At 42.2% G+C, this 23,487-nt stretch overlaps 1 protein-coding gene across 1 annotated transcript in view; it reads left to right on the top strand.

Moving 5' to 3' along the window:
* The window catches only part of LOC148517324 (fragile X messenger ribonucleoprotein 1 homolog B), a 68,292-nt gene that overhangs the window by 5,994 nt on the left and 38,811 nt on the right, over window positions 1-23,487 (top strand). The window contains exons 2-6 of the mRNA XM_088478848.1: window positions 5,443-5,495; window positions 8,859-8,952; window positions 9,074-9,106; window positions 22,482-22,553; window positions 22,739-22,887. Of these exons, the coding sequence (XP_088334974.1) occupies window positions 5,443-5,495; window positions 8,859-8,952; window positions 9,074-9,106; window positions 22,482-22,553; window positions 22,739-22,887 (401 nt within the window). The remainder of the gene's footprint in view (window positions 1-5,442; window positions 5,496-8,858; window positions 8,953-9,073; window positions 9,107-22,481; window positions 22,554-22,738; window positions 22,888-23,487) is intronic.

The raw sequence follows: 23,487 nt of genomic DNA, 5'->3' as shown, positions 1-23,487 counted from the left end.
TTTTTAATGAAAATATCCTGGCTATGTACCAAGGGTAACTCGTAGGGACAGCTGTTGCGGTAACCGCTGTACCCACAAGTTCTATCCCCGGCATTTAGGAGAAGTCTTTCACACATGCGCACAGTGTCAGTTTTCGGGACTGGCCAGGGTCTGCGAGAGAGAGATCGAAAGATCTCTCTCCTGCCCCTAGAGCCCCCATAGGCTCACAGTAGCTTTGCTTTTTGGAGTTTAGTACATAGGAGACAAATCGGGTTTCTCAAATTACGTGCTATAGCGCATATTTACGCGCTACAGGCTGTTGGGGACCCAATTTTTAAAACTAAGTGGGTCCCGCAGGATGCGCTGTCTGCAGCCAATCGTCGCCAGCGTCCTCACAACCAATAGCCACCGGAGGAGTTTCCTGATTTAGTCCCCGCAACTCCCCTAATCTCTAGGCAGCTCCGACCAGCCAGTCACCAGGACTGCCAGGCTCCGCCCACTCCCCGGAAGAAGAAGCAGCAGCAGCGCCTCCAGCCAATCACTCGCTACCTGTTTCCCCAGCCAATCACTGGCTTTGTCTCTTCAGCCAGTCGCAGCCTGCAGTGTCTTCCTCCTCCTCTCTGAGCCCGCCAGCGCAGCGCGTCGATCAGCTGGTCTCTTTCCTCCAGCTCAGGTCGGTCTCCTGCGGTGCCTCTGCATCCTCCGCGCTGACCTCAGTGGCCGCTGCAGAGACTGTTCCGACTCACCCAGTGCTGTGCAGCCACCCTCCTCCTCCGCCAAAGGTAAGTGCTGCCCTCTGTCTCTGCCCCATGATGTGTATGGGTAGCGAACCACCATGACACCCCATGCCTGCCTACACTCCCCTGCCTTGCATCTGTGTCCGGAGAGACGGTTAGGCTTATGACTGTGACCCTGTATAGTAGGGATGTGTTAATGTGTGTGTCACCTGTGCCTGCAGTGCCTTAGAGCCTACCCCCAGTACTGCCTGTCCCTAAGCACCTGCTTGCCCCAGCTACTATCTATCCATACCCCCTCCCCCCAGTACTGCCAAAGCTTCTATCTACCATTACCACTTCCCTACTCCTAACCTAACCCTACCCTTGCCCCCCAGCCTGCCCAGCTGCTATACCCCAACTGCTATCTTTCCCCAGCTTTGTACCATAATATGTGATGGGACCCAGAAAAAGAGGAATAGGACCCCGAGTTTTTAAAGTGAGGGGTCCCTGGGACCCACTAATTTTTTCGCTCACCACGATCACTGCAAATCGTTGTCCCCATTAACAGTAATCGGGACTGCGATCAGAAGTGCTAATTAGCACTTTGCCGGAAATTTCTGTGAAATCTCCTGTATTGTGCTTTTAGTACACAGGCACAATACATAAAATTATGCAGAAACTTAGTGTTTTTGAGTGATACATGGTTTCCCCTTTGCTTTTATGACCAGTCTAAACTCCGATTCCTGTGCATCAGGCAGAGTTTTTAAAAATTCCAGAAGGTTTACTGTAGTGAAATAGTTTATGGTTTATATTTTCTACCAACAAAAGTATTTAAGACTTGGACACCAGAAAAAAAAAAGTGGTATAGAAACAGTTCACATACTTGAATGTGTACGTAAATGTCCTTATTAAGATTATTAATCTTATCTGCCTCCTTAATTAATACATGATGGCCCTTGTATGTGTAATGTGTATACTTACTTTCTGATTGATCAAATACTGTACATCAAACCACATGCCTTTTGAGCTATCTCATCTGTCAGAAGCTACTCATTTATTTGTCTGGTTATGATGGTTTCCCAAACTGCAACTTTTGGATCTTTCCTATTCTAAAAATCAGTCTGCGGCAGTTTCTAAAACTTGCTTTTGTAGTAGCTTTGCCTCTAGTAATTTGGTGGCTTACTAAACAGCCAGGTAAAACACCAAAACCTGAAGCTTAGCAAAACAGTTTAGTAAATTTCTGCCAAAGAGTCAGTCATTGTGTGTGTGTGTGTGCACATACAGCCGTGGCCAAAAGTTTTGAGAATGACATAAGTATTGGTTTTCACAAAGTTTGCTGCTTCAGTGGATTTAGACCTTTTTGTCAGATGTTACTAGGGTATACTGTAAAATTACAAGCATTTCATAAGTGTCAAAGGCTTTTATTGACAATTACATTAAGTTTATGCAGAGAGTCAATATTTGCAGCATCCTGAGGCCATTCATGTGCGGGGTTGCTTCTCACCCAAGGGAGTAGGTTCACTCACAATTTTGCCTAAGAACACAGCCATGAATAAAGAATGGTACCAAAACATCCTCCAAGAGCAACTTCTTTGGTGACAAAATGCCTTTTCCAGCCAGGGCCATCTCTTCCATTGGGCTTGCTGGAAAGTTGCACTAGGGGCCCGCCAACCCGCCCCCCTGCAGCCGCAGTCAGTTAGTAAATTTGTGATATTTTTATAAGCCTGCCGCTGGTGCTCTGTATTCTGACCTCAGTCCCAGTTTCACTTCATCCGCCGGCTTCAGACCAGTCAGACAGAGTGTCTCTGCATGTGTGGGAGGTCTGCTGGGCATGCAGGAGGGTTTAATTTTATTGACCATTTAATTTTTTTGTCCTGTGAATGGGTGGGTAGGGGCCCCAGTGCATTGCTTTGCCCAGGGCCCACACTGCTGTTAAGACAACCCTGTTTCCAGCATGATGGAGCACCTTGCCATAAGGCAAATGTGGTCACTAAGTAAAGCATCCGGAGACCATTCATTTGCTTCTCAGCCAAGGGAGTAGGTTCACTCACAATTTTGCCTAAGAACATAACCATGAATAATGAATGGTACCAAAACAACCTCCAAGAGCAACCCAACCATCCAAGAACAGTTTGGTGACAAACAATACCTTTTCCAGCATGATGGAGCACCTTGCCGTGATGCAAAAGTAATAACTATTTGGTACAGGGAACAAAACATCAAAATTTTGGGTCCATGGCCAGGAAACTCCCCAGACCTTAATCCCATTGAGAACTTGTGGTCAATCCTCAAGAGGCGGGTGGACAAACAAAATTCCACAAAATCTGTCATACTCCAAGCAGTGATTAGGCAAGAATGGGCGGCCATCAGTCAGTATGGGGCCCAGAAGTTGATAGACAGCATGCCAGGGCGAATTGCAGAGGTCTTGAAAAAGAAGGGTCAACACTGCAGATATTGACTCTGCATAAACTTAATGTAATTGTCAATAAAAGTCTTTGACACTTATGAAATGATTGTAATATTACTTAAGTATACCATAATAACATCTGACAAAAAGGTCTAAAAACACTGAAGCAGCAATCTTTGTGAAAACCAATACTTGTGTCACTCTCAAATCTTTTGGCCACAGCTTTATGTATGTATGTAGGCTGTCAGAATCCCAACATTGGCATCCTGACAGGGCTAACATACAGACACTTGTTGTTCGGTATGTTAACAATCTCCCTACCCTAACTCTCCCTCTTTGGTGCCTAACCCTAACACCCCTCCCTTCCCCCACAACCTAATACTCCCTCCTTAGTGCCTAGCCCTCCCCTTAGTGCCTACCCTTAACCCCTCACCGACCCCCATCCCGCTACTTACATTCGGTATCCCGGTGGTCGGGAGGTGTAGGGATTCCGCCAATAAATATAAATATAAATATATATATATATATATATATATATCTATCACAGTCAGGTCCATAAATATTGGGACATTGACAGAATTTTCATATTTTGTCCTCTATTCACCACCACAATGGCTTTGAAATGAAACAAACAAGATGTGATTTAACTGCAGACTTTCAGATTTAATTTGAGGGTAATTACATCCAAATCAGGTGAACGGTGTAGGAATTACAACAGTTTCTATATGTGCCTCCCACTTTTTAAGGGGCCAACAGTAATGGGACAAACTAAACAATCCTAAATCTAACTTTCACTTTTTAATACTTTGTTGCAAATCCTTTGCAGGCAATTACAGCCTGAAGTCTGGAACGCATAGACATCACCAGACGCTGGGTTTCATCCCTGGTGATGCTCTGCCAGGCCTCTACTGCAAATGTATTCAGTTCTTGCTTGTTCTTGGGGCATTTTCCCTTCAGTTTTGTCTTCATCAAGTGAAATGCATGCTCAATCGGATTCAGGTCAGGGGATTGACTTGGCCATTGCCAATTGCAGTCACATCATCAATAAATACAAGGGAACCATTGGCAGCCATACATGCCCACGCCATGACACTACCACCACCATGCTTCACTGATGAGGTGGTATGTTTTGGATCATGAGCAGTTCCTTTCCTTCTCTTCTCTTCCCATCACTCTGGTACAAGTTGATCTTTGTCTCATCTGTCAATAGGATGTTGTTCCAGAACTGTAATGGCTTTTTAGATGTTGTTTGGCAAACTCTAATCTGGTCTTCCTGTTTTGAAGGCTCACCAATTGTTTACATCTTGTGGTGAACCCTCTATATTCACTCTTGTGAAGTCTTCTCTTGATTGTTGACTTTGACACATATACATCTACCTCCTGGAGAGTGTCCTTGATTTGGCCAACTGTTGTGAAAGGGTTTTTCTTCACCAGGGAAATAATTATTTTGTCATCCACCACAGTTGTTTTCCGTGGTCTTCCGGGTCTTTTGGTGTTGCTGAACTCTCCGGTGCGTTCTTTCTTTTTAAGAATGTTCCAAACAGTTGATTTGGCCACACCTAATGTTTTTGCTATCTCTCTGATGGGTTTGTTTTGATTTTTCAGCCTAATGATGACTTGCTTCACTGATAGTGACAGCTCTTTGGATCTCATATTGAGAGTTGACAGCAACTGATTCCAAATGCAAATGTCACACCTAAAATCAACTCCAGACCTTTTACCTGCTTAATTGATAATGAAATAACGAGGGAATAGCCCACACCTGTCCATGAAATAGCTTTAGAGTTGATAGTCCCATTACTTTTGGCCCCTTAAAAAGTGGGAGGCACATATTGAAGCAGTTGTAATTCCTACACCGTTCACCCGATTTGGATGTAATTACCCTCCAATTAAATCTGAAAGTCTGCAGTCAAAGCACATCTTGTTTGTTTCATATCAAAACCATTGTGGTGGTGAATAGAGGCCAAAATCTGAAAATTCTGTCAATGTCCCAATATTTATGCACCTGACTGTGTGTGTGTGTGTTATGGAGGAGGTACATTTAACTCTATCAGTAAGCCTACTGGAAAATACTGCTGGCAAATTTGTATAGCCTACATTGGCTGATAAATAAGCTGTAGTGTTGAACATGTTTATTACTATACTCTTATGGTAACATTTACATGCACGTACTGTACATGAATAACTTTTTCTGTTGGGTGTATTCTGTATTTTAGATTTTAGTGGTAGTTTCACATTACAATTTGTTTCATGTGTTTTGTGAATGCTACAATCTATTTTTTTCTTAATGGACCTATTTTAGCCAAATAATTCTTTAGACTTAATTTCCTTCTCTTATAGGCATTTGTAAAAGATGTCCATGAGGATTCCATAACTGTTACTTTTGAGAATAAGTAAGTACCCGGTTTCATGGTAATCAATGCCAGAATTAGAATTGCATCATGTTTTTATCCTTACGTAAAATTTCTAACTTTCATGTGCATTTATGCATTTCATTACCAAGCATATTTTCAGTTTTATTACATAACTTCAGGACATGTTTGAGCTTAAAAAAAATATATATATATATCAGTGCTATACCTTATTTAGTAATAAAAACCAATGAATTGTTGTTAAGTTATCCTATAATGTTACTAAAAGGATTCCCTTACTCATACGTGAATGTTTTTTCATATGTTTGTGTGTCTGAACACCAGTAGTTTTGTGTGATTGGCCTGTGGCAAATAGATGTCTACCTTGGACACACATTGGTGACCAAGTTAGATGGTTCTGATTGCTCAGGGCTTAAGCTGGGTACACACTTTGTGACCTCTTGCAGTATATATCGCTCCAACACCAATCTGAATGATGTATTGTGCAGATCGCATAATGTGTACGCCTGATCACGCATGCCCGCGGGTCGTTCATCACATTGTCCCATCTGATGTCCTGCACAGCAGATGTGACAATGCAATGACGCCATGCTACTAAATGCAGCATGAAACGACACATTGTGCCGTCGTGCACTGCATCGTGCAGTGTATTTGAACAGTGCTATGTATTGTGCTGTCGCTGGGTACACTCATCAGGTAGTGTGTACCCAGCTTTAGGCTGAGCAACAGGATCACAGAGTGACCAATTGGTGCAGTTAACTGATGGTTGAACACACCAGCAGATTTTTTTTCATCTGCCTGTATTTGGTAAGGTGCGTACACACATCGATTTTTTTTTTTTTTTTTTGAACGATTTAACTATAACGACGTCGTTAGCGTTAAATCGTTTGTAAAATCGTTCAACTTTTTAAGGTGAATGATCGTTCATGTGCGTTCACGTTTGTAGTTCATCGTCCATTCTGACTGTCCTACAAACGAATTTCGTTCAGAAAATCGTTCATGTTGTACAGGATAAATGATGAATGATTTCCATTCACTGTATGCGTGATTAAAAAAATGTTCATCGTTCGTGAAAATCGTTCAGTAATTTAGTAACCAACGATTTTTAGTGAACGATTTTCATTCACTTTTTCAAGGGATAATCCGACCGAAAATCGTTCATTAAAATCGTTGGTTAATAACATCGTTGTGTGTGTATGCACCTTTTAGTCCTGATTTTATTTTGTTCAGATTTTTGGCCATTTTGGCTCTCCCATGCAGTGGGGCTCATCTGGTTTAAAATTACCAAATTGGCCATACATATTATCACTTGTGTATTAATATAATTATTTTTTGGATATCCCATATTTGATTTAAATACTCGTAACAGTGTAATGGTACCTCTATATTGTGACTGTAAGCTGGGTACACACTTTGCAGATCAGATAAAAGCTTGTAGCAATTATCAGATCAGTGTGCACCATGTACACACATTGAGCTATATTAGCCCTCCTGATCATACCGTTGCTGTGGTGTTTGAAAACAACTAATCTTTCTGCATGCACCACTCAACTGATAATTGCATAGGTGTGTACCCAGCATTAGTTATTACTGTGTATTTGGTATTCTAAATCCGCTTTGCCACTTCAAAAACATATAAACCTATTATTTCCAAATATGCTTTAAGCTAAAATACAATTCAGTGCAAGGGCCACATTAAGGTATCTGCAGTGTTACCTAAAGTATATTTGTGAAGCCAATTTGGTGATGATGTGCTGCTGCTGTTTGTGACTCAAAGCAACGCTGTATCAAAAGACTGCAGCATGTTTGCAATAAGTACAAACTTGTGTGATGCTGGGTACACACTAGCCGACATATCAGCTGTTGATTGGCCGATATATCATGGGCATGGCTGTGTACCAGCAATATGTCTGTGGACAACGTCATTCACAGACATATCATGTTGGCTGTCAGCAGAGGCCGCCGGTGATTGACAGCTGATCTGGATGAGCACATGTTGTGAAGTCAATCACGACACATCGGGCCGACGAATGGTAAGTGTGTATGCACTTAACCAATTGTCAGATAGGACGTCCGTCGTTCTAATGCACTTAGCATTAGGAATATGATCACCAAGTGATTTACGGGCTCTTTTAATCTGGGTACCTCAAAGTGACGTACGTGTATATATGTGTGTGAAATATATATATATATATATATAATTATATTATATTTTACACCAGATTTTTCTACCTGGCAACCAGATTATCCAGGGAGGCAGGACCCACTTTTAGTTAATGAGCAGGTCCATCCCACAGGACGTGCTATGATCTAGCTGTGTTCACTGTGCTGGGTGCCCGCTCCGCAGCCAATTATCCCTTGCATTGTCTCCCCAGTCAATTGTAATGCCGCCTGCAGTATATTCCTCTCTCACTGCCCGCCAGCATGCCTCTCTATATAAATCCAACAGCTCTTCAGCAGCGCCTCTGCATCCTCCTCCTCGGGCTCTGCACCCCTTCCCTGTCAGCCACCCTATGACCCTCCTGGCTGCAGCATCAGCGTTGTTGCTGCCAGGACCCTCCAACTGCCTGCGCTGCATCCCTCACTCCTTGAGCCAGCTCTCCACACACAGAAAGCCAGAGGTGGACACTGCCCAGACCAGAAGGGAGCTGGAAGCTCTACACACAGGTGCCGAAGGACAAGCTGAGGCTGCAGCTCATGCTGAGCTCCCAGCAGGAAGGAGGAGATAAATACTGCCCTCAGTACTGCGTGCCCCTAACCCCCTACTCATCATCCCACATGTGTATGAATGTGGTCATACTGTGTGGCATACTAGGTATGTTGCACAGTATGACCCAAATACATAGTATGTCACACAGTATGACCCAAGTACAATGTATTTGGGTCATACTGTGTGGCATACAATGTATTTGGGTCATACTGTGTGGCAAACGAGGGTGTGGCATAATAGGAATTGGAGGCAGGTATGGGCATGTGGCAAAATCTGATGTCCATTATGTCCATGTGGGGAGGTCGAGGGGCATTGAAGGGTCACGTGTGGTGGTTTATACAAGTTTTTATATATACTCTAAATAATCAGCCAATTTATTAAAAACACAACTACCGTACCCAGTTTTGTAGCACAGTAAACTGGAAGAACACTAGAATTAAAGCTCGAGAAATCTTATTTAGGCTGTTTACCTACTAGTGTTTAAAAAAAAAAAAAAAAAACTGCATGTGACGCCTCATGTGAAATGCGATCGCGTTTGACATGCTGTAGTAATTGTGATTCATCTATTGAACCCAATACTTTTTGTATTAAGATTATTTTTCAAAGCCCAGTTACTATGCATAATATTGCAATGAAATACAATGGAAGATTATAATGGACTTGTGTTTTTGCAGCTGGCAACCAGAGAGACAGATACCATTCCAAGATGTAAGGTTTCCGCCACCTTCAGGTTATAATAAGGATATAAACGAAAGTGATGAAGTTGAGGTAAGTAGTTACTGTAGTAGTCCAGTCTTTCTGACCTTTCTCGTCCCCATCCCTATATTGTTCTAAAACCCTGTAATGGATAATAAACTATTCTTTTTTATATTTTTCATTTATTCTCTAGTTTTTGAGGGTGAAAGGCGAAGATGATTTCATGGTAGGTTGTGAGGAATGCCAGTTTACTAAAAGCATTTTTTCTACAGGAAATCGTATTCCCTATATTGCACATCATTATTGTATTTGAGCTGTACACAGTTCTGATATTATTGGGTCAACAACATGCTTGAAAGTTTGGTGTCTTGATTTAGGAGGTAAATGTTTTCATAGTGTTAATCTTCACTAATAGGACTTAATATCTGAAACATCACCTGGTATCTGTCCATTTACTGCGAGTGTTACAATGCATGACCTACAGTAACTTGGGATATTGATTAGACTAGCTTTGCATGTATAGTTTCTCTCTAATCAAACTAGCCTATTTTGACCAAATGTAATAAAACTTTATGGGATGTTATCGGATATTAAAGGGAAACTATTTTCGTTGACATTTCTCTATCCTGTGGTTAAAATATTAAATTTTTAGCTAACTCAAAGCTAAGACTACAAACTTCTAGGTGTTTTTTTTTTTTTTTTTATCTGGTATTACCCTATTGACAAGTGTATGTTGTGTAATGCCTATCTGTTTTGTAGCTGTTGCTTTTGTCCCCATTAAAGATCCTTGAAGATATGTTGGAAGTTCTTTGATAAAGGAAACTATGGCCTAGATTTTTTGAAAAGTAACAAATTTATCACAAATTTAGGATGCATTGTTTTTATGATTTAACAAAAAATACCAGATCTTTGCTTTGTTAATTGTTTTATTTAGTTTGATTGAAATTAACAGTGACACAAATATTAAATGGAAAACTCGCCTGGTTTTGCATTTAATATTAGTGACACTTTAAATTTCGGGGTCAAACCCGCCTACAAATGGCTGCCTGTGTAAGCCACTGCTTAGCAAATCTAGTCCAAAAAGTAAGTATTCTGTTTTAATATTGAATTTGTTTTGCTCATCAGTTCAGACCAATGCAATGTCACTCTTAACACTATTTTTCACGTTTAAAGGCCCCCCCACACATGGAGTGATATAGCTGCCGATCCAATGGATTGGAACAATATCGCAACTATATCGTTCCGTGTGTTGGCATATCATCCGCCGTGCACTCCCATGGTGTCGTTCGTCACTCCTCCAGATTTTTCTGCATGCACAAGAGATCTGTCAAATTGACTAACAATCCCATGCTGGTCTATGTGGGGGGGGGGATTGGGGGAGTGGTCACCGGTTCGCCCCGTGTGTGGGCACCGTCCGATATGTCGGCTGTGTTATCCTTGATCGCATTGCTGTGTGCACATCGTACCATGTGTACCCAGCTTATGGCAGTGAAAACTATTTTTGAGATCTGCAACAGAGTCCACTCCACCCATATAGTAATCTCTTTTATCAGAAAGTGGTTCCAAATTACAGCAGCTAATGTCCTAGATCAGTGGTTCTCAAACTCTGTCCTCAGGACCCCACACAGTTAACAGTTTGCAGGTCACCCAGCAGGTGAACAGGTGTAGTAACTGGTTACACTGTATTAAAATAACAGATAATGTTTTATTTACAATTTGTTATGCCCTTACATTTTATGTGTCACCAGTGTTTATAATACTTGGTAAGAGTATAGTTGACTGAACTTACAATTTGTGTTAACAAAGAGTCTCTAAATTCAATATTCATGTGTCAGGATATTGCAGTAGGTAGTGCTGTGGGGTTTCTGATGCTTGCATGGTTTTGTCTATTATAGCTTATTTTGCGTAGCAACGTAAAGGTATGCTCGTTTCGCTATTTGGAAAAAATACTTCTGCACTCTGGGGCTGATGCAGAGTTGGAATTATACGGTTTCCTTTACTCAAAGTAAAGTGTACAGAAACATTACGTCACACATGCCTCTGCACGGGCAGTATATACAGATTGTCTCATCTGTAGATTCCTCATCATACAGATTCCTCATCTGTAGTATTCATTCTAGCACCCTGCACCTTTCTCTTTCCTGCCTGGGGTGTGGCTCTCTGCTCTGTTGCTTCTGGCACACTCAGTTCTGTATCTCAGCAATTTCTTGCATCAGCTGAGTGTGCTAGAAGCACCAGAGCAGAGAGCGACACCCCTGGCAGGAAAGAGGAACTGCACGGGTTAAGACACTCCAGTCAGGAAAGAGGAACTGAAAAGAAATATGCTTACGATCGGTTTTACCCATATCATACATGGTACTATGCATGATATGGGCAAAACCGAGCGCGGGCATATTTCTTATCTGTTTTGATTCCAAATGTTCCCTTTCAATTAAGGCTATAAAAGGCCTAGTTGGGTGTGACTAACAGCCAGCCCCTGTATAGATGTGTCCCTCTGTATCTATGAGGTGTGTACTTTTAACTGCTATGTAATGGTGTGCTGGGCATATATGCTAGTGCAGAAAAAGAAGGGGGCCCTTGACGATGGGCTGCAGGCTTAAATGCTTTGATCAAATCATGATAAAAATCCCCTTGGTTTTATTTGTTGCACACACATAGATTTGCAGTATATTATTGTTAGCGCTGATGGCAAAAGTTTTTCAGGAAAGAGGAACTGCATGTGTTGTGACTGGTGCAGGGTGCTAGAATGAACAATATATCTGCTTGTATTTGCACGTACCATATACTCTGTGGAAAAGATACCAATCGTAGGTATAGATCTGTTCAGAATGTGTTCAACTCTGTAATCTCACATTTTATGAGTATGCGCAGAGCAGTGCAGACGTTTGTTAAACTCTGTACCAGCCCCTTTATGTGTTACATTCATCTTGAATTGTAATCTTATTATAAGTCTTTCTAATGTTTACTAGAAACACCTATGTGCTGATACTGTCAGCCTCAAAAATGACAGTGGCATGACGGGTTTACAGTCTCCATGTAGCTTGGGTACATGATATTCCCTGGGAGCTGCTGGGGGGAGGGAATGTATCAAACCTTCTTAAGAGGACAACTAGAGGTATTTTCCATAGCAACTAATCTGCTTTCAGCTATCATTTATCAAGTACATTCTATAAAATTATAGCTAGTCTGATTGATTTACAAACTGTAGATGTAGGCTGAACATTGTATCATGTTTTGCCACCAAAAATGTAGCCATAGATCACAACTACTGGGTCCCACCACTTGTGTACGAACATGAATCTGAATGAAAGGTGCCACCTGTTAATATTTCAGAGGCAGCATCCAGTTGTTTCCTATGAATTTATTGAAAGTATATAAATTTGGTTTAGGCAAAGGTATATTTGGCTCAGTATTTTTACAGTGCACACAAATGTGATTATAATTATTTTCTTCATTTTCTCCCTTTAACATAAGTGGGGGTTATATATTTTTGTATTCGGACCGTAAGTATTCTGGCCCATTGTATTCGGACCATAAGTAGTGTTCCCGCTAGACTGCGGACAGGGCACTGAGGCTGAGGACAGGGAGTATCTGCGCACCATAGGTATGCTCGTTCCCAAAAGGGGGTGTGGGGAGGGGTTGTGTCCTGGGCTTTCCCCAAGCTCTCCCCTCACGGTGAAAAGATGCCATTTGCAGGCACACGGCATCAATTCACCCGGCGGAGATCGGTCCCCGGAGCTGTTGCCACCCACTGGACACTGTGGCCCGCAGGTGGGGAAGGCACAGGGCATGCTGTTTTAGCGGGGCGTTACTGAAGGACAGGGTGCGTTTTGCCCCGCTAAAACAACCAAGCAGAAACACTAGTAAGTATTCTGGTCCATCTCACAGTTCAAATACAATAATTAATAAACTGACCTTTGATATGCTCTTGCTGGAAACGTGTAGATCAGGGGAAGGGAACAATTTTTTTTCTGCCAAGTGCCGTTTTGATATTTATTAAATAAATTGCGTACCTGGTGTAGGCCATGCCCCCTCCACGTGACATCAATCAGAGTGGGTGGGGCCACAATCGCTGGTGATTACAGCAACCGGAGCATCCTGAGGATGCTCAGGGGAGCTGTAAGGGCAGCAGTGTGACAGTCTGAAGCGTCACTGCCATCTGACCAGCGCCGACAGGTTGAGAAGTAGGACCCGCTCCCCAGCACAGAGATCCGTATCTGGACAGGAGCTGACCTCGGCACCACAAACCCAGCATTAAGGAGATGAACAGTGAGCACCACAGGGATCAAAACTCCAATCGCTCCAACACAGCTCTGATGTCAAACAGTTCATGCCACCAGGAGCCGTAAGTAAGAAGGAGCAACAATTTAGCAACTCTTTACAAGGACTGCTAGGACCTTGGAACAAGTTATCTAGAGGCATTGATTAACTTTGATCCGTTCAGGACATAATTTCAGTTCTACCCTACCCTGCAAGTCACACTTCCTTACCTCGTGTGCCCACCCTACCCCGTGTCTTAGATGTACCGTCTTTATTGTTAGATATTTCTAAACCTGTTAGGGTATAGTGGTTTGAACGTATTTTACTGATATTTGTGGTTTATCAATAGGAGGTTGTTTGTTGTTTTATTTATCATTTACCTTATCTATTTTTGCTGCAAATGAGCAACATTTTTATATTAAGAATCTCTTACTGATTTTTTAATAAATACATTAATTTGTTTTGCTTTCATACACGTGTCCGGTGATTTGACTATTTTTAAGCAACATCTTAACTAAAATACTGTTGGTCCATTGGTTTTTATTAGATGATACAGTGAACCGGTGGATATATGAGAACACTACCTATTTTTATATATTATTAATTATTATTCTATATTCCATATTTATTAGTACGTCAATCAGTGACACTTAGAATGAGAGGGCGAGCGCTGTCTGGTTATTAATTGTTAAGTTTGGTTTATTTTATCAAATGTAGAGGTGTCGTGGTGCCTCACTAGTACAGCAGCCCCCCCTCATCACTGGAGATCAGCGATTATTAGAGCGCGCTTTAAACATTAGATTCCCTTCTGATTACTGCTGCATAGATTCTGGCTGCAGGGTGCCATTCTAGGCACCCTGCCAGCCAGTTGAGGCTAGCAGAAAAAAAGCTCATGGCTTTATTGATTTTCAAGTCACACCTGCGGTTGCCTTGGCAGGGCCAGACCAAATGATTTTGCGGGGCTTATACGGCCTGCGGGCCAGACGTTCCCCACCCCTGGTGTAGATATTACAAAATGGCCATTTCTTAAGGATGAAATGTAAAGCATAAACTTAGTTTATTGGAGGTTATCATTACATTACAGATGTGTCCTTATAAATCTAGCGTCTATATGCCATACGATGCAAGACGCTTGGCACGACTGAGCTACTCCCGAGAGGTGCAGCGCATAATTTTCTTTACATTTTGGGTCTTATTCACATCACAGGTGCAGCGAAACACCGCTCAAAATATACTAGTCGCAGATGAAGCGCAATGGTACTTGGTGTGAGAAAAATCTGTGGCTGCTGCACCATATCATTTCGTATACAGATTCAGACTCTGTTGCACAGAGATTGATCAGTGTAAGCTGCCAATAAAGGTTTGTCTCTTCCAGTTGTTTTATTTATGTGAATATGAGACACATTTTGAGCGAAAACGATGCTTGGTGCGGCCGAGTCACCCCAGGACCTGGGATGCAGAGAGGGGCTATTTACCTCGACTAGAGTTTAAGAACACATCTGTAGCTTCTTTTATATTTTTCCTTACATAATTTAGCTGTTCCATTAGATTATAATGGTATCCATGACTACAAACTTCCAAGACAATATTCACAGGGGAGTCCAGTGACTTTTAATATCCTTTGTCTCTATCGTTCCAGTATAACTGGCAGTACTTTAATTATTGACTTTTTTTTTCTATATATATATATATAGCCAACATATCACGCAGCACTGCGTAATAGTTACCAGCCATACACATAATTCTCTGCCTCTGGAGCTTACAGTTTAATGTGTGTGTTGAAAACACTGGGGAAGTTGTTGATGGGAGGTATGTGTCCCATGTTCTTAACTTATTTGTGGTAGTGGTAATGAGCAGCCTTGATTGCCAAACCACCTGTGAGAGACTGCTAAAAGGTGTGTCAGTTTTTCTAGGCAGTCTCTCACTACCTGGGGAACAGGCTGAAAGACCTGTTGAGAGAGAGTGCTATGGCTATATGTAAATGCTGTTTTGTGTGAGTTGTACATTAGGTCTTCCCACCCTTAGAGAGGGAGATTTATGTATAATTAGTGCCAGATAGAACAGGATTTATTTTTAGGTTTTATTTTGCACTGCAAAATAAAAGTAGCTGTGCTTACTTGTACCAAGACACTGGACTGGTGTGCTACTGATCGGCTGCTACAAGAGAAGTGCTACCATTTGGCATCCCTTGACCTGATCTTGCGATGACATGGTGGAGAAGGTGAGCATGGCACTTAAATTGCAGCCATAAAAATTTCTATAAAATCTTGGACGGATAGTGTAGCTCTGTCAGCCACTCTAGTAACTGTCGTACTTATTGATTCCCAGAGTAACAATTGCCAAAACCCTCTAAACTTTTCTACAGCATGAGGCTAAAGAATTTCTTGGAAAAAAAAGAGATTTGTTATCTGACCTACCTGGTAAAACAAGTTATTAAACATGACCGTCACTGAACCGAAGATTAAGGTTAAGCTAAAGCTTTATATAATACCAGAAGCCCAACGGGTATTCACTGTCTAAAAAAATTTAAGAACTATTGGTATTGGCTATAATTGAATACTTTTGATTGTACTCCTTCCGAATAGTGTGTCTAAAGGTGCCCACACAAGACTCGCAAAAGATGCAATGTCGTCAACTATTTCCCTTGAACTCCCCGGGCAACTCACCGGCGCTCCTGGACACACAATATATTGCTAAACTGTGCAATGTGACTAATGACCTTTCTTCTTCAGGGATACCATGGGGATATGTGGTTGGAGAGATCCAGACACCAAACAGTTAAAGCTTTTAGCTCCTAGGATGCCTCGGGTTCTCCTCCATATATACCCCAAGCCTAGCCATAGGCAATCAGTTGTTGGTGCGGCAGAATTCAGACGCACCTTTGTAATGGGACTGCTCTGGCAATCCTAAGTTTTTATTTTTATGTTTTTCTTTGTTTTTGGGTTGGCAGGACTGAATATCTGAATTAAGACTCATATATAACGACTCCTTCTACCTCCGCTGGGCCGCAACACCAGTAATAGAGCTTGTGATTCCAGCGAGTCTCGGCTGAGCGTGCTAGCAGCGATGCAGGGAACCGGACTGCAACCGGACGCACGTAGATGTCCTGTAAGGCGATTCCTTGCTTACGGAGACGCACCGGAAGCCACTGCAGTCAGGACCTGGAGCGTCCGCGTCCTCACTACACCATCGGGGCCTTATAGTCTGATGCCGGGGATCGGCAGCAGGTGCGTCTGCTGCCACGAAGCCAGTGTACTTCGTCGGTTGCCGCAGCTTAGGGGAGGTAGGCGCTCCCCTAGCAGTCTCATTAAAGGTTTTTGTGCGTCTGGGTCACTCCTCCTACCCGCCTCGTGTATATGAGACGCTCACAGTCCACTATCTGTGCGCTGCTGTTGGTCTCAGGAGGTTTTGGGTCAGTCTCCCTGTATACCTTTCCCATGGGTCAGGTATATAGTGCTCTATATCCTACCAAGCATTGTGTTTTGAGTAGTTGATTCAGAGCCCATTGCAACTAAATTGCATATGCGTTGTATGTGACTGTTTTGCTAGCTGCTGTGTTTATACTGCCTTTTTTTTCCTGACTGTCAGCTATAACTGTCACTGTTTTTCTCCTCATCCCTCTGTTGCAGGTGTGCGGGTGTTTTCTTATACTTCACATTTAATTGTTATTTGTGAAGGTTGTCACATTGCCTTTACATTTATTTGCAATGTAGGCAAGGGCAAAGCGACATCTAGGGAAGACAGGCAAAGGGAGAGCTGGTGAAGGAGTAAAAGCACCTCCGGAAAGGGGAGCCTTGTACATGTGGTAGGGCATATAGATTGTAAGATCCACTGTAGCAGGGACTGACATGAAAGGCCAAATATTCTCTGTAAAACGCTGCGGAATATATGTGCGCTATATAAATAATAGATATTATCGCTGGCACACTGACTGTTTGCAATACCCTGTGCACAAAATCGTAATACACCCATTGGTCCACTTGTATTTATAATTAATACATCTGTAAAATAAGTTTGCACAATCCATTTTGTTGGTGGCGGGCCCCCACAACAAGCCCTAATTTGGCCCTGTATTCTTGCTGACACTATTACATTGCTGTTTTGTTAATCATTTTTATTACATTTTGGGGAGACACACTGACAGTGTATGTCAGCAAGCATAGACCGAGTATGATCTGATGCTGTCTGTATATTACACTGGCTGCTTGTATTTTTCATAACCAGCCAAGTAAATATAGAATTAAACATTTCCTCCTATAGTCCACTAATTCCAATAATTACCAACCTTATTGGCTTAAGAGGCCTTCCAGTCTGCTGGTTGTGACTGTGGATACATTATTCCTGTGTTCCAGGCTCCTCTGTGTCTGGGCTCCTCTCCCTGCTGATGTCATCACTGGAATCCGTATGTGCAGCTACTGTCAATCACAGATGGGTTCAGCCCGCCTCTACCTGCCCCTCCGTCCTGCCCCCCCCTGATGTCACCACCGCTGGCTTAAGTGTCTGTAGCTTAGCTGAGCAACTAGTGTTAAGCAAGCTGCCCGCTCTCCCGTCCCCCCTCTCCTCCTCCCGCCGCCACATCCAGACAGGAAAGTCACGGCGGAGTTTAGGAGGGAGAATAAGCTTGTGATAAGCTCCTCCCCCATGACGTCACCACTGATTCCTTCATCCTGAATCAGTGGTGTTAGAAGCCCCGCTGCCTGCCGCACACAGCCCATCGCACACCTGCCGATCACATTCCACCAAGGAAAGAAAGTACAGCGCCGGTTACAGGGGCTAAACCACGCCCTCCCGCTATAGTGGGCGTGGCTATAAATCACCGGGGCCCACTGGGGAATACCCTGAATCCCCGACAGCCCAGGCCAAGCCTGCCGGGGTCTCCGCCTGGCCACTTTGAGAGTGCAAGTTTCTGCACTAGCAGTCTGGTTCCAGAGGAAGATTGCTTCATTACCAGAGTTCTGCGAGTTCAGCCTCCTTTTGTTCCACCAGTAGCACCGTGGGATTTGTCTTTGGTTCTTAAGTGGCTACCAGCTCCCCCATTTGAACCTCTGGACTCTGTAGACTTAAAATGGTTGACAGCGAAGACCCTTTCTCCTCGCTATCTCTTCTGTCTGCAAAGTTATTGATTTGGCAGCGCTCTTGTCGCTCCCCATTTTTTATTTTTCACCAGGATAGAGCTGTTCTTCGTACAAGGGAGGGTTACCTTCCTAAGGTAGTGTCCCATTTCCATTTGAATGAAGAAACTGTAGTTCCAGCTTTTCAGGCTCCAGATCTTTCTGTAGGTGAAGCCTCCCTGGATGTAGTTAATGCTCTCTGTATCTACTGTATGTGTAGCGCACAAACTCAGTTAGAAAATCAGATGCTCTTTTTGTTTTATATGGTTTTTACAAACAAGGATTGGCCAGCTAACAAGCAGACTCTGGCAAGATGGCTAGGCATAACTATCTCTCAGGTGTACACACAGGCTGATCTCCCTGTCCCCAAGCAAGGTGACCGCTGCTCCAAGTGTCCTGCCTCCTAGAGTGCCTGATTGCCTGTGCGAGGCTGAGCTTGGGAGTACAAAGTAACGATGACCGGCTCTTCTAGCTGATTAAAATGATTCAGTGTGGCCACTGAGGACAGCGATGGGACTGCAGCTGGGCTGTGTCTACCTCCAGCCTCCTCACAACCGATCTGCCACCAGGAGGCTTCACCTATGAGATGGACAGAGATCCGTTTCCATCAACTGAATGATGCAGCTCCTCTCATACCTATTTCATTAAGCACCCTGCAGAAGTCTGTGACAGGGCGCCATCTGCTGTTCACCGCCGTTACCAGAGGCTCCCAACAGCACAAGGAGAAGAGAGTTCATCTGAAGGGTCCTGTCTAGAAGCACTGAGGGGCACAGCACCAGGCCTTGATGCATGTTTCAGGGTATAACTGGTGTGCCGCAAACACTTTACTTACGGTAATAAAACAACTTGAAGTGACCTGTTTGATGTTTCTCATTGATAAACCCATGTTTTATACATAGATTATGACCCTTATTAAATCCTACTCTGCTCTCCCACCCCTGTTCCCTGTGTCTGTACCTCTTCTGCTTTCCTGTGTACTCTGCCCTCCCACTTCTGTGTCCCGTTCCCCTCTCCCCATGTTTGTACCACTTCTGTTCTCCCGTGCCCCCTCATAACCTCTCCATATCTGTACACCTTCTGCTCTTCTGTGTACTCTCCCCTTCCATCCTGTGCCCTTCTCCCCATGTCGTGCTCAGGGCAAAATATTGGCTACAGCGAGTTTTTAGGCACTACGGGTAGTGGGGCATAAATTGTGATGGGACCCAGAAACTGTGGAGTAGGACCCCACCCCAATTTTTAAAAGTGAGGGTTCCTTGGGACCCACTTTTTTTTTCGTTCAGCGCAATCATTGCATCCCCATGGTATTCCTGTGGATCTCTATGGACCCTGAATAAGAAAACTTAGTTATGGTAGACTTACCTTGATAACTCCTTTTTCTTCGTGGTACATAGAGTCCACAGGGCACCTGGCTGCATTGGGTAATTTTTTCTTTCGGTCACAGATTCCCTCATTTTTTGTAAGAGTGTTTCTGTGTACGATTGCTCTTCCTTCTCCTGCTTTGGGCTTGTTAACAAAACTAAAGGCCTGTGGCTAGGGGTGGGGTATATATGGAGGAAAGCTTTAACTGTTTGGTGCCTGGATCTCTCCAACCACATTATCCCTGTGGACCCTATGGACCTCGAAGAAAAGGAGTTATCAAGGTAAGTCTACCATAACTCTAATTATCGCACGTCCTTAATGATTTCCAGTGCCTCGTTAAGGAGATTTGTCAGATCTGAAGATATGACAAATGACCCGTGGGACCGCGCATCGGATTGTTAACGTTCCTGGAAGCTGCACGTTTTTAAACGATGTATCGGTCCAATGCAACGTTTTTGCGCAAATCGTGACTAAAATCATCCAGTGTGTGGGCACCTTTAGTTTGATGCCTACCCAATGCCTCATGTGGATGAACTCATTGGGAGGCTGGGAACAGTATGGTACTTAATCACTCTAAACGTATCCTGGCAAGTCCTGTTGACAGTGCAAAAAAAAAAAAAAAAAAAAAAAAAAAAAATTTCTTTTTTTTTTTTTTGCACTGGAGGGTCTCTTCCAGTACAAGATGTTGGCCATTTGGGTTACATCCTCCTTTCAGAGGATGAAGGATACAATTCTAAGGTTACATAGACAGTATTTTGCTGCTTATCTTGATATAGTCATCTATAATCCTGATTTGACAGTCTCACTAACCCAGAGCACAAGCAGTGTTGGACTTGATCTGTGAGGTAGGATTGACAGTTAACCCAAAAAGGTATTGCTTAGGGATGGAAGATGTGAAGTAACTTGGACTCAACATAGAGATTTCATAAAGCCCCAACTTCATAAAATGGAGGCAATACAAAATTGGCCACAACCCCTGAATAAGAAGCCGGTGAGCGCTTTCTTGGCAATCACAAGGAATTACAGACAGACCGGGTAGGATACCCATGCAAACACTGGGAGGACATACAAACCTCATACAGATTTTGCCCCAGTTGGATTTAAGCCCATTGGCAGTATGGTGGCACAGCAGATGGATACAGCACTGGGACCTTTATTCATTTACTAAAGTAATTAATGCAAATAAAATGTTAAAACATTTTGATTATGTGATGCAGCTTAATTCATGTAAATGTTTCTGTCGCTTTGACCCTAAGAAGTGTTGACTGATTTTTTTTTTTTTTTCTTAGAATTTTATTATTAATATCAACATATAGGAAACTCCTGCTGCAGTGTAACATGCGTGTATGAATAAATGGTTTGTTGCCCGCTACATTTGTTGCAGAAATAAATTGCTCTAAGAAAAAAGCTTGGCTCCAAATCCAAAACATTGGTATTAAAAGTACTGCTGGAACACATGTATTTTTGATTGGCTCACTGAGCTGCTAATGGGGATGTGCGTTTCATACAAGTAGTGTTTATAATAACCCAAAGCTTAGCATTTCCTCCAATATGTACTTATAGGCCCATTAGATCACATTGTTTTCAGTGCTTTGAGCATTACTTTGCTTGTATAAGGCTTTATACAAACAAGAAGGCTGTATAATGTTCCTATTTGTTTGAGCGGATACACAAGTAACATCAATGAATAATATGTTTTACAATGTTAAAACTAAATAAATTTCAATAAAATGGAGAACATTTGTGGTACCTAATTTGTAATTTGAACGAAGTAGCCAGGTGTGTTTTGACCTCTTTCCAATCTGATATACCATTGTGCTTGGTTAAATACTAAAGTAGGTAATACAGTTAGCCCCCGTGTTCTCCCCAGGCTGTTGTTTGCAGGTGCACCCGCCGGGTAAAAACAGCCCACCACCCTGCACTTTGGGAGCCTGCAAGTGGGGACAGTATGTGGGGGCTGTATAAAAAGGAACAGATCTTACAGACTTTGCAGCTTTTTCATAATCAGACGACTGGGCCTCTAATAAGAAGAAAATGAATATATAAAAATTTTATTTCAAGGTTTTTAAATCATTATAAGGTCAGGGTCAAAACATTTTATTGCGAAGGCCCCCACCCGGCCACTTCTTGGTGCCACCCGGCTGGAAAAATTTTCTGGGGCGAACACTGAGCCCTGTTAATTTTTCGCACATGGAAAAACTGGAGTTTTTTACTGTGCAATTCAATTAAATTGTTCTCAAAAAAAAAAAAAAAAACCCAGATTCGCCAAAAAACACACAGGATCCATGATAAATTCACAGACCTATGTGTTTTCACTGCCACAAACATGAAAACAGGGTCATTATCAAGGATTTTTTTTACACCTGCCTTTTTTTCACGGCCGCATGTAAGTGCGACTATACGCCTCCCACACGGGACAGTTGGACTAGCTGATTTTATTCACTGCCTTATAAGAGGTGTGCACAATAATCCACAAATCTGGGCCGAGATTGGAATGCGAGGAAAGCAAGTTGGCAAGTAGTGGGACCGTTACAACTCCCTCACCCCCCCCCCCCCCCCTTGTGTTTAATGGAATTTACACAATTGTATTGTACCATAAACCTAAGTTAATTATGTGTTGTCATGCATGTGTGTTTGTTTTGTTTTTTTTTCGTATGTTTTTCTTTCGTTTGTTTATGTTAGGGATTTCTTTCATTCTATGCTTTGCGCATATTATATGACTATCTTTGGTGTTCCTTTGTTTCTAGGAATTCCGGCTTATATGTTTGAGAGACATTTTCTGCTTTTTAGATTTCATTTTGATTGGCAAATTACAAAACCTTTGTCCTAGTAATGTAAAAGCCTTTAATTATATTTCATTATGTTTTACAGGTTTATTCCAGAGCAAATGAAAAAGAGCCATGCTGCTGGTGGCTTGCTAAAGTTAGAATGATAAAGGGTGAGGTAGGAATATGTCTATTTTTCTTTTGTTCAATTCACTGATAGATTGGCTTCTCATATTTTTCCTGAAGGGTCTCTTGCTGTGAAGTGCTTCCAGTAACATGTGGGCTAGCTGACAAATGGTGGCTAAAATGTAATGGGCAAACGTTTTATTCTTTTTTTTTTTTTTTTTTTTTCTTCCACCCTAGTTTTACGTAATAGAATATGCAGCTTGTGATGCTACGTATAATGAGATTGTCACCATAGAGAGATTGCGATCTGTAAACCCTAACAAGCCAGCAACAAAAACTACCTTTCATAAGGTGAAGTTGGAAGTACCTGAAGATTTGCGGCAAATGTAAGTGTGCTCAAAAAACATCAATATTGAACCTATCAACATTACCCATAAATGTTTATTTCATCTCCTCTTCTTTCTTATCCCCATTTAACTCTCTTTAGCGCTAATTCATACAATAAAAAAATTCAGTTAACAATAATTCAGTAAAACATTAATTATGTCCGAAACTTTATTTGGGGAAAAAAAAATCCATATTTCAAACTGTACAATACAAATAAGTTCAGTAGTCTGTAACTTTTGCATTCTTAAAAGTATTGTGACACAATAATATGTAACAACAAAATAATGTACTGCACAGTAATTTGACCATAACATACTTTGGGTGGAATTCAATTAGGTGCGATAACTCATTTTTGCGTGAAAAGTTTTTTTACTTTTGGTTATATCCCAATTCAATTGCAAGTTAACACAAGAAAATTCTCCATAGGATTTAACGCAAAATTTTTTTTCACAACCTTCTGAGCAGGTGGAAAGTTGGAGAAAAAAAAAATCCCTATTTTAAGGTAAAAATGCCGGGACTTGGGTAGGAACCACTGGGACACCTTCCTTAATGATTAATTAGCCACTTAAAGTTATTTAATTATCTTAATTTGGGCAATA

The sequence above is a fragment of the Taudactylus pleione genome, unplaced genomic scaffold (genome assembly GCF_031769625.1).
Source record: "Taudactylus pleione unplaced genomic scaffold, aTauple2 ptg000222l, whole genome shotgun sequence".
Classification (NCBI taxonomy): Eukaryota; Metazoa; Chordata; class Amphibia; order Anura; family Myobatrachidae; genus Taudactylus; species Taudactylus pleione.
The sequence above is the reverse complement of the archived record's forward strand: the minus strand, read 5'-3'. Positions and strand labels throughout refer to the sequence as shown.